The sequence below is a fragment of the Haliotis rufescens genome, unplaced genomic scaffold, assembly GCF_023055435.1.
Source record: "Haliotis rufescens isolate VD_foot unplaced genomic scaffold, xgHalRufe1.0.p SCAF_2, whole genome shotgun sequence".
Classification (NCBI taxonomy): domain Eukaryota; kingdom Metazoa; phylum Mollusca; class Gastropoda; order Lepetellida; family Haliotidae; genus Haliotis; species Haliotis rufescens.
In genome coordinates this window covers 17,800,752-17,818,120 of record NW_025963890.1, presented here as the reverse complement: position 1 = coordinate 17,818,120, position 17,369 = coordinate 17,800,752, and the positions used below count along the sequence as shown (strand labels likewise).

The window sequence follows — 17,369 nt, the reverse complement described above, 5'->3', positions numbered from 1 at the left end:
TTAATATCAACACAATGAACCTGTGAAGATCCAGGTAGAGAATTGGTCTTCAGCAACCCATGCTTGTCATAAGAGGCGACTAACGGGATCGACTTGCTGACATGGTTGATGCATGTCATCGCATCCAAATTGCGTGGATTGATCCTCATGATATCAATCACTGGATTGTCTGGCCCAGACTCGATTATTTACAGATTGTCGTCATATGGCTGGAATATTGCTAAGTGCAGCGTTAAAGAACTGGGTTAAACAAACTTGACACAATGTTTCATGTACCGTTTTATCTCCCTAAAACTACTATAACATTCTAAAATTGTGTTCATACCGATATGTACAATAACAAAACATAAACAAATACATGTATTACACTGAAACCTTGCTCGTCCGGATCCCTAAATCCAGAACCCCTCATTGAACAATTACTACTGGGAATGGGTTTTGAGTTATGCTCCGGAAAGAAACTCTACCCTATAGAACCTAAGTCCAACTTGTTGCAATGGAAAGGTAAACAATAAAAATTTCTAAAATTCCTAAATAGCAAAAGACACCAGTTCAGTATGTGCCTAGTAGACATACAAAGTTTTGTAAGAAAGTATTTAATGGTTTTTGAGTTACGCTCCGGAAACGAGCACCACCCTTATAGAGCCTAAGTCCAACTTGTTGCCATGGAAACGTAAAAAATATAAATTCACTAAATTCCTAAATAGCAAAAGGCACCAGTTCAGCATGAGTCTGATAGACATGCAAAGTTTCGTAGAGAAATATTTAACAGTTTCTGAGTTATGCTCCGGAAACGATTTCGGGATGCACACACACACACACGCACACACACATGCACACACACACACACACACACACGGACGGAACCTATTTCTATATCCCCCGCCAACTTCGTTGGGGCGGGGGATAAAAACATCTTGTTTCTCTGTGGAATTCCAGGGCATGATACACAGGTGCCAAGTACCTTGTCATTATGATAAGAACCGAGGGACGGTGGGGTAGCCAAGAGCCAAGGGACGGTGCAGTAACCAGTGGTTAAAGCGTTCACCCGTCACATTGAAGTCTGGCTTTAGCTCCCCATGTGGATCCACTGTGTGAAGTCCATTTCCGGTGTCCCCTGCTGTGATTGTCCTGGAACATTGCTGAAAGCGTTGTAACACCACACGCACTTAGTCCATCACTTAACAGCTGACTAGCTGATCAGGTGGTCACCATGTGACCTGGCTGTTTGTCTGTCAACAATACCCTGATGGTTGGATTAATTGCTCATGCTGTCAACCACTTGGTAAACTTCCCAGACTTGACTATTTACCAGCCACTTAATACAGTTGGAATATTGATGACTGTGGCATAAAATAACATGCATTGATATTCCTTGAAACTTTTATATGCATTCTGCAATAGATGCTTATTGATTTCAAGGGGACCACTCCCTCTCTATTTTCGGTTTCTTCAATTTGAGTGGCACATCTGTTGGATTAGTGTCACATGGTATCCTCTTCTCACTGTATGCAGTCCGTGAATCTGAGGTCTTGTATCCCGATGATGTGCTTCTTGGACTGCACTCTGAACCTGGAATGAATTCAGGGGCCATGATTCTGAATGCCGACTCTGGATGTTTAACATCCTTCTTTGTCCTGGCCACAGGTCTGTATTGCCGAGGTGTCTTGACCACCTTCAGAGCAGGAGAGGATCCATGCTTCGTATGAGATGATGAAAACTTTGTCCCGGGAAAAATGACTTTCCTGGCAGTATTTTTCTCTTCTGTTTCTTCCCCTTCCGACCACTCCTCATCTTTGTCTATGATATCCGGAGGAGCACCCGATTCCCTGATCAGACAGTCAAGCATAGAGCACCCCTTGCACTGGTGTTTGTCTTTTGTTCTGTCCACCCAGAAGACTGAGATTTTGTCGTATTCCTCTGGCTTCAAACTTGCCAGATGTGCCTCAATGGACGATGGAGAAGTAGAACTGGGAACGGTGTCTGGTTGACTTTTGAAAAGTTGGTCAAGTCGGCCACCTATATCATCTGACTTGCCAACATAGAAGGGTAGAAACTGTACCGATTCCTTAAAGTCATGGATGTTTGCTATCTTAAAGTAGCCACTTGTCTTGGTTTGTGGTCTTTCAAAATATGGAAGTTGCCCTTTGAATAATTTATGGCAAGCCTTAATCTGAAAACAGAGGCAGGGATTTTTTTACTTTTTGCAAATAATATACAGAACCTTGTTGTTTTAATAGAATGTGGGATAAAACTTTGTAGTTCATTTTTTTCATAAAATTCCTGGAAAAATAGAATGAGAATTCTTCAATGGACTGTCCTCAGATCTTTACATTTTAGTGATGAAAGGGTAAGAAGTAGCCCTGAAACATTGAGTATGTACAATAAAGTAGTTGTTATCCATTATAATACTCATTGTTTTAATTTCAGTGAGACATGAATATTACTGACTACAATTCTAATTAACTTTCAATATTATATCATCGATCCCAATTACGTGGATCGATGCTCAAGATATCAATCACTGGATTGTCTGGTCCAGACTCGATTATTTACAGATCGCCGTCATATAGCTGGAATATTGCTGAGTCTGGCGTTAAACAACACACCAACCAACTTTCAATATTACCCATAGGGACAAGGATGGAGGTGAAATTATTTTTAGTAAATCTCACTGAAATATATACTGAACTGCAAAAGAAACGTCAATTCATGGAAATACTTCATGAAAGTTTCCCATTGAAATGTCATTTTTTGGAAGTATCTCGCTTTGACATTAGTCTGTATCTAAATTTTATGTTAACGACCAGAAAGTGCCACAAATATTGATATAATGGCTCACCAAAACGCACCTTCACAAAATGCACTTGTGCTTTTTCTGATAAACGGCCCCCCAAAATGTGGATCCAACATTCTTGTATCAATACTAGTGCCATGCCAAGACTTACAAAGAATCAAAGACACCAGGCTTTAGGACGACTGCATGCTGGCCAGACTGCTCGCATGATTGCCAATGCTTTTAATGTCCACATGAGAACCATCTACAGATTACAGCTACGATACCAGGTCACCATCAGCATACAGTCGTCATAAGGCCTGGTTTCTCTGATTCTTCGTAAGTCTTGGCATGGCACTAGTATCGATACAAGAACACGATTGCAGCTACATAATTTGTCAGGTTTTTTTTAATCATATTAATCATAAACACATTTCAATTTGTCATGGCATACATGTGTTGAGTATCTCACCTTTTTTGTTCTTTTCGCTGCTTGTGGGTTGTCTTTAGCAGAAGAAACAGTTCCTTTCTCCAGTGAAAATCCTGATGTTGATGGTGGGAACATTGTAGACTTCTTTTGACCAAGGTCAAGATCAGACTGACTTGAACTTCTTAAAGGTGAATTCCCAACATAATTGTCTAATGTGGTTTGAGTTCTGTGCTTGGGGGAGGTCAATATTTTTGCAGTGTCATCATCTGACTTTGATGGTGTGCGTGAAAGAGAAGCTATTTTACTTGTAGAAGTGACATCCATCGGTTTTGCTCTTGATATGTCTTTGGTTGACATTTCTGGTGACGGAAAAGTGGTACTGGTACAAGGAGATGTGATGTCAATGACTTTTGGATTTGACTTGACCCAAGTCAGCTTAGTCTGAATCTCTTTTTCTGTAAAGGTTTTGGGGTTAATGGCAGCAGGTTGTCCTGAAAGAAATACAAAACTGTACATATTCTGAAATTACCAAGACTGGGAGCAGTCACAGTTTCCAAAATAAATAATAAAATAATTCTTCAACCATGAGGAATATTTTATTTCTCGTCACTGTTTCTCTGTCATATGGCAGGAATATTGCTGAGTGTGGCATTAAACAAAAACACAAAGAAACAGTTCTTACGATCATGTCACACCAACACTGGGTTGGTATAGAAGACAAAGAAGCAACTATCATTCCAGTGATCTTGACTTGAATGAAGGTCACTCAAAAACTTAAGACTTAAATGCCCCACCCCAAGGATTTGTGTTGCAAATTCTCCTTCTTCATGTTCTTGAGTTATCATGAACATAACAGATTTTTCAATGACTAAATGTGACCTTCAGTATCAGGTAAAAGTATTGTAACATTCCCAAGTGCAAAAGAAATTTCAGTCTCATTAAAATAAGTTTTTTTTAACTCAGATACGATACCTGTGTTATGACCTGAGGACACCTTGATATAAAGTTGTGTCACGTGAACCCTTGACTGCTTCAAATTTAGGATGAATGGGCTCTTAAGCCAATCAGATGTCATCTTTCTAGAATGATAGGCTTCATGTCTTCATCCCCCAATTTGGAAATTTTTATTTTAACAAAAGAAATACCAAAACAGGACACAAGTATGCCTTTGATGGTACTCACTTGTGGGCTCTATGCCATACAGCTTAGAAATGACTATCCATAACAACATAAACGTGGAGCCTTCATTATGTACGTTCAGGAAAGGTTAAAGCTTATTTTCGAGATACCGAAATCAGATATGCTGGTCGAAATGCTTCACTCACTCGCTCACTGAGAATGTAGAAGCCTGAATGCTGATTGGCTGGTCAGAATGTACATCTGACGCTACCTATGGAGGTGTCCTCAGATCATCACAAACATTCTTGTTTTCATACAATTTATCTCCTAATACAATAATGGAACACAAGACTTTGAATTCATACATCAATATGTAATTTTATAAACTGTAAATAACATGTTTTTATTTTGAAGCCTACTGACCATGTTGAACTAACAAAATCATTAAGCTGAGCTACAAAACCCTTCTCCCCCTCCCTTCAAATATTTTTTCCCATAACCTTTATCCAAGATTAACATGTGTTATAGGCCCCACTAATGCACTCCAACTCATCATAATAGACAACAGGTCCATTACCAACCCAGCTTAATAGAGCTGGGGTGAATCCAAATTTACTACCTGGGTACCCAACCTCCTAATACCCGACCCTAACCAGGTACTCACAGCAGGTATCAAGAGTTGGGTACCAAATCTCCCATTGGGAATTATTTTACCGAGCCCTGGCAAAAACTACATGTATGTAGACACACCGCTACACTAAAACTGATCATGCAGACACTGAAGCTGACCGAAGGTCTATTTTTACTCAAACATATAAAAGTCAGAAAGAATGTGTGCATTGTCAGAGAAAAATACAAACATTAGTAACTTGTAGTGTAACCATGGAGTGTAATTGTTATTGTCATCAAACAATGTATCACGTGACTAGCCACAGGTGTGGGTAGTCCTGTGGGTACCTAGGTCCTACTCAGGACCCAACTGACCCAATTACCCAAGTTACCTGTCCCAGCCTCACAGCTTACCCGTATGTCCAGACATGACATCCTGCACATCAACCGAGAGCTGACTTTCCACATGGATATGAAGCCTCAGTTGATCCTTCACAATAGTCAGCAGATCCTTGTTTAACAGGCAAGTGAGAATCTCCTGCAGTCTGTGGTGAAGAAACTCTTGCACGTTGATGTTTGAGTCCAGCTTGAGGTTGAGGATTATAGAGCCTTCTTCCACAGAAGTTACAAGAGCACCTTGCAGGGGGAGATAACTGTTGATGATACACTGATTATCCTTGAAAACTTTGAAGAGTCGCCTCTCTGTGTCAGGATCCTGTCCGATGGAAGTGATGGTTATTTTCGCTGTATTTCCAGATGTGATATCTCCTATTAATGAAGGATCATACATGTTTAGTGCAGATCAGACAAAACATTCCGTGAACAATCAAGGTGGCTTTGAAATGAAGGCAGGTGGTGGGTAGCCTCATGGTTAAAGTGATCCCCCAAATGGGTAAAATGTGTGAATACTATTTCTGGTATCCCCTGCCCTGATATTTGTAAAAGCAGCATCAAATTATGCTCACCATTTCAAATGACGGCTTGCTACAAGCTGAGGACAGCAATGTGTACAGTGAAACACTTAAACTGGACAATTATGTTCCCATTGAAATCAACGGGAATAACAAATTTAGGGACTAATGGCTTATTAGTATATTCCAGCAATATCACCCCAGGGGACACCAGAAATGGACTTCTCCCATTGTACTGACATGGGAAATAAAACCTGGGTCTTTACCGTGACTAGCAAACGCTTTAACCACGAGGCTACTCCTTCACCCCAACTCATTAGTAAGGAGTTCTGTAAAGACAATATAACTGAAATTCGTTTTGCAGATGAACTGAAGACTAACAGGTTGATGTTTCAGATTAGAACCTACCAATATGGATGTTGGTGATATTTGTGGACTCCCCGATCTGTGTAATAAGATTACATCCAAGATCATCCATCTGGAGAGTGCACTCATTTTCCAAGCCAATCTGGACAACAGTGTTAACTGAAACACCATTAGAATCATGTCAGTCCTCTTACATCAAGACAATATCATGGATAATTTCATTTCTGTGCATACATAATGTTATAATTTTTTAATCTGAAGTTTACACGATATACTTCTTTTCCATTGGACGAGAGGTCGGTCGCATGACTGCGAAATTGACGTTCATAAGTGTATGAACGACACAATTTGACGTTCATACGTTTTTCACGAGACCCGTGTTCTTGAAATGACGTAAACACTGACGGACTACTTCCAAATTCCTGGGGAAACCCCTGGGATTTCCCTAGCATGAAAACATACTTAAGCATTATTTCTGATCATTTAGAACCTTTTATCTTGGTCTCAGCATTTCAGTATACATTGAGAAACGTTAGAGAGCTTGACTGCATGATTGTTCACGAATATCCTCGCTACGGCCCATCCTAATATGAACAAACGAAAAAATGCACATCCAAACTATCGTCAGTATCGACTCGATCTGTGTCTAGGCTGACAGTGACCGTCTCCAGCAATCTACGAATTTACCTTCGTGTCTGTTTGACGCATCTTTAATCACCTTTCAATAATCGGTCAGTTGATCAATGATGAATAACACATGTAACCGCCACAGGTTCATTAACGACTTCGGAAATCCTCCCGTCACGTTTATCGTGTCGGCCATTTTGACGTCTTGTACTTGATGTAAATGTATTATGATGCGCTGTCTTTGTGACTGACTTACTAAGGTAGTTCTTTACAGACCTTTCTCATCTAATGGTGTTATTATTTGAACACGTGTTGCGTAAGATGTTTCTGAAGAGCAAGTTGTGCATCCATACGCCCATGCCACTTCTCTTTTTGAGGAACTATTTTATTCCGCGATATAGCTGGTTGTTGTATGGCTGTCAGTGTAAACATGAAGTCACACGTACTAAATAAAATTGTGTTTAGATCTTGGCCTACATCCTTTGAGGTAAGAAACTGTGATAATTTTTTAATAAGAATTGACTTTCACTTTGTGGGAGTTCATTGGAGTATGAACCTTCAGAGAGTGAGGGCCAAACATTGTATGAATGTCGTCGCAAGCTCCGACGTTCATACAGTTTGGCCCTCACTCTCTGAAGGTTCATACTCCAATGAACTCCCACAAAGTGAAGGTCAATTCTTAAATGATCAAAACTCCAAACTAAGCAAGGGAGGTAACTCTACCAGCCATATTCTGGGAGAGTTGGTACCAATTAAAGGGCAAGTTCACACGGAAATGAACCTATTTTTCTTGTACTTTTTCCACATTAAAAGTGTTAACATAGAAGTGTCATAGACAAAAATATAAAAATATCACAATTAATTAACATATTTTTCGCATTAAAACGATTTATATTTTTCACATTTACCAAGTGTTCTATTTCCACAACAAAAACACCATGGCTTATGCCCCTTGCAATATGACGTCATTGGTGCCAATTGATAAACATTATGACGTCATCCTGCTTTGTTAGAGCCGCTTCACGTGGTGTAGGTCCAGGTGTGTGATTCTAGCGTCTCAGATGCCAGCCAGCATAGTGTTATGCTGAGTCACCACTGCGCCGGAGTGTGTCGTACGCCATGTTGTTTTACCGCAAACTGGTACTTGATATCTTTTGCATCAATTACGTCATAATCTAAGGGGGATAACTCAGGCCTGTTTAGCTCGAAAAACGAAGGCCTCATAACGGCATATCATTTTCACACTATTGTGAGCTTCCTACGTTCACTGTTAAAAAAATGAGTGTATATTTTCAAACACAGATACTAATTAATTCTAAAATTGCGTTTTGTTTAGAAAAAGAAAGAAAGTGATTTTTGCGTGTACACTTCCCCTTTAAGTCAGCCTTCAGTTTCTCTGAATACTGTATTTGACGTAATATAAGCGCACAGGGCGCTCTCAAAATTAGAAATAGGGGGCTCTTATTAGGATATAATTTTAGTGAGAAAAATAAACAGAGTTGAAAGATCATAAATTTCGCGGTTTATGCTGACAGCCTGTAATGATACAAAGAAAAGTCTGTGTGTATTATTCACGACAGATATATTTTCCAGAATTTAATTGGCCATAATTAAGGATGCATTTAACACATGATTGCGTATTATGCACGAATAAATAAGTCTTGTGTTCATTGATCATTCGGAAGGGGTGCTAATTGGGATTGTGTACTAGCCAATATATTAACAAATATCGCCGTGGGCACTTCTTAGAGCGGGGCGCTTATTACGTCAAATACGGTATATCATTTTACCTACTACTTCTGGGACAGAATGGCGCCGAAATCTGTTTCCTCATTCTTCATGATCCAGTGGATTATGTCTCCATCATATCATTAATCCTGGCCTTTAGTCATCCCCACCATACCTTCATTTTGAGTCTGGCTCAAATGGTACATTCAAATTACTCTTTTATCATGACTGAAACAAGCAGCAATACCACCAGTACTACCACTACTACTGCTACCACCACCACCACCACCACCACTACTACTAATTACAACAACCACTGCTATTACTACCTATGGGGCGGTCGGGTAGCCAAGTGGTTAATGCTCATGATATTAATCACTGGATTGTCTGGTCAAGACTCAATTATTTACAGACTGCAGTCATATAGCTGGAAGATTGCTGAGTGCGGCGTTAAACAACAAACCACCACCACCACCACCACCACTACTACTACTACATACTGAAGCTAGAGAGCCAACCACCCCCAGTATTGATGTCACGTCACTGGTCGCAGGTCCTAGGTCAGTGTGCAATCCCGTAATACATCATCATTATTGCTGTAAGAGTATGACGTCACAATATGACGTCATTCACGAGACATGTGGCCACCATGTTTTGAACCCAAAGCAGAGTACCAAAAGAACACGGAATATTCCGAGAGTTACCAGCAACACATATGTCTGTATTCCTTATCAGCATCACATCAGGTACATACTTAAAGTGTTGTTTCCAGTTTGCCAGTGGTATTTCCTCGCTGATTCGGGTAGGCGATAAAATGTTGTATTGAATTTCCTCTCATCTTTAATATCATCTATGACATATATAGGCTTCCCAAGATCAGAAAAACCTGAAGAAAAAAAAATTATTTTAGCAACAAAGAACAATAAAAAATAGATGCATCAGCTTATTTAAAGATAAATAGGTAAGACTACATCTGTAAATTGCTGAAGTCTATGCAGTCCATCATTGCCAGAGTGAATGGAAGTCTTACAGTGTGATGTTCAGAATGTTTTGCATAATGCATGTATGTATTCACATAAATATGATTCTATCATTAGCTATCCAAAAGGATTGGGACCTTTTGTCAATCTCACTAAAATCAGATCTTTAACTCTGATACAATACTCTTAACATGAAGATCTGAAACAGAAAATTGGACCTTTTGTCCATGAGTTAACATTGAGAATCAACCATTCCTTCCACACTCTGCTTTTGAGTGATTATGGAAGAAAATATTCCCATCTAATCACCATGGCCCCATGTTCGTATAAAATAAAATAGCACATGTGACTTGACAATGAAAATATCTAACTTACTGTCCAACCATATCAGGGCATCAAATACTCGCTCTTTCTGAAATTTGTCTGCCATTCTTGAATCAACAATAAGATACACGGCTTTAAAGCTGACATGTTCTTGAAAGCAAATATCTGAAAGAGAACAGAAATGTTAAAAGAAATCCAGCTTAAAAAAACACCTTGTTTCTCCTGAATGGGTAGGGAGGAAGGATTATATTTTGAGGCATTTTATTTCTTTACTTCTTTTGTTAAAAATCTATAAGAAGTAAACTTGATTCTAATCTTCCATGTGACCTATTTTGGCAATTTCCCCTGCAGTTCAAGGTTTGAAGACATAGGCCCAAGACTGGTGACCTCTTTCAAGGAATGGCATAGCATAAGCAAAAACAAAAACACAGTTGAAAAAAATAATTATATGTGCTTCAAAAAATTACACAATGGGAAAGGTAATTTTAGGTGCAGTACAAGAAAAACAGTTATTGACTATTACTGATACATTATCATATAAAAACTAATAAAAAATTACAACAAACACAAAAGTTTAAAGTTTAAGTTTAGGAGTATTTGAACATGACAAGTCTCAGACACAATCAGTCATGTTTTAACATTTGGAGGCAGTTACAGGAAAGCTATATATCTAATCCTTACTAGACAACTCTACTTCTGTACAAATACTGTTTTGTCCAAGCTCGGCTCGAAGTTTCTGGGCTGTCCTCTCATTGCCCCGGTGTAAGATACCTGCAGGGAAGTAGCACTGCATGTTAAAACAGTTGCACTGAATATATGATAATCTTAGGAAAACAAAATACATGATATTTTATGCAAATAGATTGAATTTAAAAATCGCTCCCTTGTGCTAGCAGGTCGTCGATACAATGGTTGTCCGGAGGATGAAGATGGGGAAGGGAAATCTCATGCTATCAGTGTTTCCAGCTTTATTGGAGATAGTGTGCAACAAAGTAGTCAAGTACTGTGATATCGACGCTTGTTTCAATCATGAAAGGACAGGGTAATTTGACTGGAATCAAATCGAAGCTATAGTGGTGAATAGTTTGAGGTATTTAACATAGCAGAATGGTGATATACACTGGAAAATTGAGGATGCAATCACAAAGACTAGGCAATTGGTTCTTGTATCAAAGATCGTCAAGGGGCAAAACTTGTTTTATTGCAGTGCTCTTTTGAAAGTACATTTGTTTGTCTGAGGAACAGGTGGTCCAGTCGTCAGCATGATAAACGTGGTGAATGTGAAAATAGTTATTCAAATATGGTCTCTGGAATGGGAATTCTGAAAGCCATCCCCTCAAAACTATCAGAAAGAACAATGTGATTCAAGGGAAGCAACTCTGTTGACCCTGTTGGCAGTCTTTCAGTTGTGTGTTTTGTGAAATGGGGTTTAATGTCACGTTCAAGAGTAGTGCAATTATTTAGCAACTTGCATGCACGTGTGTGTGGTTGGTTGCTTGTACTAGTCCGGATTAATGCTGATTTTATAGTGCTAGTACCATGCTGCAGTTTAACATGAATACCCTACTCAGTATACTCTGAGCCGGCCAGTCCTTGTTTTAACACCCATAAGCGCCAGGCATGTTAACAACAAATACCATCTTTTGATGTCTTTTGGTATGACGTGAACGGGGACCGAACCCCCGACTTTCTGCTCTCCGGGCAGACTCTCTACCACCAGACCAATGAGGCAGTCTTTTGAGTTCAGCACCACCTTGATATTAGGTTTATGATAATCAATACACTTACACACAGCATTTGTTCTTGTTCTTCCTGTTGCTGCTGTTGTTGATGTTAATGCTGTTGCTGATGCTGATGTTGATGCAATATCATCCTATAATAAACATAAAATATAATAAATTTATCATAATAATCAATTTTGATGACAAGATCTGAGCATTTATTTTGTTTTCAAATCATGTATAACCAGTAAATGAAAATAATCAAAATCAGGTTTTCCACACAATAAAAGAAACAATTCCTAACCACCCAAACATCATGCATTCCCAACCATTAAAAGAATTCATAATATTGTATTTCTATCACACCGATTATGACCATTGTCCATCAGTTTTATACAAATAACATAAAAATAATAGTCACTGAAATAACGGTAATGCATTCAATCCTGATAAGTTGGCAAACAATTCTCAATAAGACAGAACACAAAAGTAATACAATATTCATCAAACCATATGAGATCATGAACAAAAGTAATACAATATTCATCAAACCATATGAGATCATGAACAAAAGTAATACAATATTCATCAAACCATGAGATCATGAACAAAAGTAATACAATATTCATCAAACCATATGAGATCATGAACAAAAGTAATACAATATTCATCAAACCATATGAGATCATGAACAAAAGAATGAAACAATCAGGAGGTAATCTGCCAAACAATCTTTAAACATAAACAGGGAGACTGTAGCACATGTAAGGCTTTTATAAAAATTATTACAATTCACAACCAAAGCAACAAACAAAGACCCTTTTAATATGATGGACCAAACTTTTTGAATGGGATAGTTTGTTTGTGATAGAATATCAAGGTACACCAGTCATTTCTCAAAATCGGGCAGCAAAACAAGTTTTGTGACTCACAACACATTAGTTTTAGAACATCCAGCATTGATTGATTGACTGATTGGTTAATTTGTTGGTTGGTTGGTTGGTTGGTTGGTTGGTTGAGTTGTGTAAAACCTTTTTCACCAACATTGTGAGGAACTGATTGTTTTTCAATCCATACCAATTTAATCAAACAAGTTGCTCATGCATTCTCAGTTTTGTTTTTATCATTCATTTCAGTTTGATTTTTTACCAGCATTCTTGGGAACTGATTTTTTTCAGCGCATATCAAATTAATCAAACAGGTTCATTTGAGTTGCCCACACATTCTTAATTTGGTAGTTTTCCATTGATACGTACAAAGTCTTGTTGAAACCTCTGTATTTCTTCCATCGTTGTATCCAGCAGGTCATAATCCTGGTGCTAAAATAATAAATAATAATTAAGCTTGCTAGCAAACAAAATATTTCATAAAGTCACAGATTTTTTGAAGTGCTGTTTTATGAGTAAATGCAGTGACTATTAATTGATAAAGATGCAATATTGTTTTACTCCTTTACAACACATTACTGACAATATACTGACATATTGTCCACTATCTTTATACATTTTGTTCTTTGAGATGCAATTTCTGTGTAATTAAGATCATATCAATATTTAATCTTAGAACTTCTGTTAACTGGTCTGAAAAGTTGAGCTTGATGTAAGGCCATCCTCAGCAATCCAGTGTATTATAGTATAGTATTGTTTAAGAGCCTGATTCAAGTCCATGGATATCTGTCCCATCAAATTAATCTTACAAGTTCAAAAAGTGCTCTGCTAAGTTAGGACTAGGAGTGATTGAGGTGGTGATGTCATTTCCGAGACGAAGCAATGGCTGTGAATGGGTACAGAGAATTTATCATAATCATAATACTAGAATGGTGACATAATAAACTGGATTATCGAGGATGACACATGTGTAGGTACAGCTTTTGTGGCAGGTAGCAGTGCATGTTGCATACAAGGAGATTTATGAGACCACTCAGACGTGGATCTTCAGCCCAAGTCTTAAGGAAATGTCAGTAAAATATTGAATTGACACTTTCCCAAATCATGTCACAATACTGGTAGTAATTAGTACTAATTACTAATGTTATGACTTTGTAGGGGTGACTTGTATTTCACTTATAACAGGGCCAACATAGAGGAGGAGACCTTAGGCTTAGTTTCAAATTATTGCCTAGAATGTAATGTTAAAATACAATGTTAAAATACCACTTAATTTAGGAAACTAAGAACTTAAAGATCCCAATCATAAACCATATAAAGATTTGTTCTCCAATTTGCCTGCCAATGGTTCTTAGTTTGGAATCCGGGATAAATCCCTCAATACAAGTGCAACAACACTCCCCATCTATCAGGATCCGTGTGCGCGCGCGTGAGTGCGTGCTTGCGTGCGTGCGTGCATGTGTGTGTGGTTCTAAGGATTATATATATATTTATTATATATTTTCAAATTCCAACACAAACAAATTGATATTGTTATACTTTTTTCTCTTTACATCAGCAGATATCTGCATTGTCCAAAGTTATAGTTATATTTGATGTCTTTTAATTATTTGTATAATTGTACATTTGTACTAGTTTTAGATTACACATGCATGACTTTTTAGCAGTCATTATATGTAAGCAGAATCTATTATATGTAAAAACAAGTAACAAATTAAAAAAATGCATTTAGATATATCTACATGGAATGATAGTGGGGTTAAATTTGCATTATGTCATGGTAAAAATATTTGATTATAAACTTTCTAAAATCATATTTGCTATATCATAATATCTAATAAATAGACTTAATACTAAGTACTGGTGTCTTGAAGTACAGGATAGAGCATGGGTTGTAAATAACTTGTCAACATACATGTTGTCAAAACAAGAACATACAACTATCATTTCACATCTATTTATGTATCATACACATCTTTGTGGGTTAGTCATGCAGTATGATTTGTTTTTTGTTGGGACAAATTATGGACCAGTGCCGTCAGTGGTACTTTATGCCTGTCAATGTCCGTGTGCTGCAAATCCAGGTGTATCTCCAACATTTTATTACATTGAAGTCCGTGGTAGAATAAAAAAAATATTAAGATTTGAATGCTGCAACAGTTAAGGACTTGTCACGGGAAATAACACAAAGGCTGATACTAGTGATAAGCAAAATCAGAGAGTTTACATTATTTCATCGATGAGATATGTTACCTAAGACCACACGACCATGTTACTACTAATAATAATCAACAAATCTGCAAAAAACCTCGACTGCGAGTTTGTTTGTTGGCATTATTGGGTACATGGTCCTGTGCCAAGACTGACTCGCTTTTTTCTGACGTAGAAAAATGGCGTGGCAATATATACCGTTTTTTATGGCGTTTTTCCCGCTATCTTGCTATCATCGTGGCAATTCGTGTTTTAGTTGAAGACAGAAGAAATGTTAATATTCTATACAAATAATCACTACAAAATATGAGCTAGTTATAAATATTTAGTCGTAAACGACCGATTTTGAATTAGGTTGCTACAGGATAACGTTTTAGCTTGGATCCTTCTCTTCCAGTCACACGTTGTCGCAGCGCACATTGAACCGGGAACCAGACCGGAAGCGACTGGTTAGACCGTCTAAAAGAGAGTTATTGCCCTTTGGAACCCGCGGCAAAGACCATATATCGGTATATGGTCTCTGCCCGTGGTAATAGCATACCAATATTGATTTAACACCTTGTATTATGTTGAAATCACAGCCATCACATTGTGTTACATGTTCACCTGGTTTAGCATGTAGTTGTTGACAGCAAGCCTCTCCATCAGTAAACATTCACAGGGTCACACCCATGCATGCAGGAAGGGGGACGAGATCACCGCTACAACATGTGGGTTGCATTTTCATCACATTATGTCATAATCAACAAATTAAAGACACCCATAAACCCTGAGCCAATACACCCCTAGTGATTACTTTATCACTTTATCATTGTTTTACCTATCCACCTCACCTACTTACCTAACCAAAGCTAGCCAACCCCAGAGAGAAAGTGCGTGTTTTTGTTGTTGTTGTTTTAATTTGAACTATGACATATTCTTTCGGGCATGAGAAACTATTAACTAAACTATATTCCACAGTCATGGTGCAGGACTATAGCTCAAGCCTCACTCCAAGATAATAACCCACACATCCTGTCTCCTCCAGTCTAGTCCGGGGTTCGATCCCCGGCCGCGTCCAACCAAAAGACGTTAAAAGATGTTGTTACCCTGTCTGGCGCTCGGCATTAAGGGGCTAAAACAAGGACTGGTCGGCTCGGAGTCAGTATACTGTGTCTGAGTGGGGTAGTCATGTTAAACTGCGGCATGGTATCTCAGTGGGCTAGCACTATAAATCGGCATCAGTCCGGACTAGTACAAGCAGCCACACACACACACACACACACACACACACACACGTGCATGCACGTCTATATATAAGTGCAATAATCTTGGACGCGACGTTAAACCCAATTTCACCTCACCTCACCTCCTCCAGTCTAACCCAGGCCACCCCATTTCAAGCATAACCTCCACAAACCAACCGCTGGCTCTGCTGAAGACATTCAACTTCAGCCATCAGTCTAAGCTAAGCCATCATACCCAAAGCTCCACCCCAACTCCAACTCTGAGATATTCGACAACGCGCCACCCCAACCCAACCCTTGGACCCCTCCATTACAGCTCTCGGCTATGCGCGAGGGTATCTCCGTGTCATAAACACGTCTCTTCGATTCCTGCGCAGACACACTGGTGCACGAACACTAGTATTGACCTTTTAATAAAGTTATTCCCGTCAGCGATGATGCGTTTACTACTACCGGAGACTGTGACAAACCCAACAACTGAATTATATGCTATAGCTCTGGACTTACCTATCATTCACAAAGGGGCACCGACTCGCTCCTTTACTGTTTAGAGTACGTCCATTCGTATACTCGTTATGGCTGACTTAGAAAATTAAAATGATTAACTTCATTAGTACGAAGTGGGTACACAAAGCCTGCTTATCAGCTGCTCACACTTACAGTAGCGTACTATACAGCCTCTGATAACGCTGCCGTGACCTATATAATTATATATATATAGATAGAGAAATGTACACAGCAAAAGCCACTTTCACTTTCGGTCCAGCAACATCACACGAAGAGACGTAAAATCTAAATCGTTCTGTGATATCGGTGTTTGAAAATGAGTGAGTGTGTGTTATTTTACGCCACATATTACAGCCATATATCACGACGATATATCTGTCGACATTAGGGTTCAGTGACAGACATTGAGCCAGATTAAACACGTATCAAACACGTTGGGTGCTGAAAGAAACAATAACTATGTACAGTCTGGCTAAATCACTTGTCAAGAGGGGGCACGGGTGGCCCAGTCGTCTAAGGCGCCGCGATTCGCTGTGCAGAGTTGCGTCCCTTGGGCACGCCAGAAACCTATGATTGTGGGTTCGAATCCCAGTTCGCCCCGATTATGTTTCTAGGTTTGTCACCACCATACCCGTGCTCGTGGGTTTCACCTAAGTGGTAAACGTCTGAGACCTGCATCCCTGTCTTTCCTCCCACATTAAGCTGACACGCCGTGATATGACTGGAATACTGTTAAAAGCGGCGTTAAACCCAACTCACACACACACATTTGTCAAGATCAATTTAATGTACAGTGGAACCTTTCAAAACCATACCCTGACTAATACGGATTCAAGTCAACACCAGACCATATTGGCGGTTCCGAATTTACTATGGTAAATAAAAAAAAATTAAAAGAAATAAGTTACTGTATTTTTATTTCCTGTTTCGATATGTCTTGCTGTAAC

The 17,369-nt window shown here is 38.8% G+C and overlaps 1 protein-coding gene across 2 annotated transcripts; it reads right to left on the bottom strand.

The window, feature by feature from the left end:
* Positions 1-778: 778 nt before the first annotated feature.
* LOC124138773 lies at positions 779-16,604 on the bottom strand. Of its 2 annotated transcripts, XM_046505631.2 has the most exons (11): positions 16,423-16,604; positions 15,296-15,390; positions 12,848-12,910; positions 11,659-11,743; positions 10,552-10,641; positions 9,922-10,035; positions 9,321-9,452; positions 6,254-6,370; positions 5,349-5,702; positions 3,249-3,697; positions 779-2,173 (listed from the first exon to the last, which is right to left on the bottom strand). In XM_046505631.2, the coding sequence occupies exons 2-11, from the start codon at positions 15,332-15,334 to the stop codon at positions 1,418-1,420; spliced, it is 2,199 nt and encodes a 732-aa protein (XP_046361587.2). In that variant the 5' UTR covers positions 15,335-15,390; positions 16,423-16,604; the 3' UTR covers positions 779-1,417. The 2 variants fall into 2 exon arrangements, with proteins under 2 accessions (XP_046361587.2, XP_046361588.2); XM_046505632.2 differs by lacking the exon at positions 15,296-15,390.
* Positions 16,605-17,369: the final 765 nt, after the last annotated feature.

Coding starts and splice junctions, on each gene's coding strand:
- LOC124138773 (XM_046505631.2), bottom strand. CDS start 15,334: ATGGAGAGGCTTGCTGTCAACAACTACATGCTAAACCAG. Junction 10,642..11,658: donor AACAAGAACAAATGCTGTGT/GTAAGTGTATTG, acceptor ACTTCCCTGCAG/GTATCTTACACCGGGGCAAT. Junction 9,453..9,921: donor TGCCCTGATATGGTTGGACA/GTAAGTTAGATA, acceptor TTTTTTCTTCAG/GTTTTTCTGATCTTGGGAAG.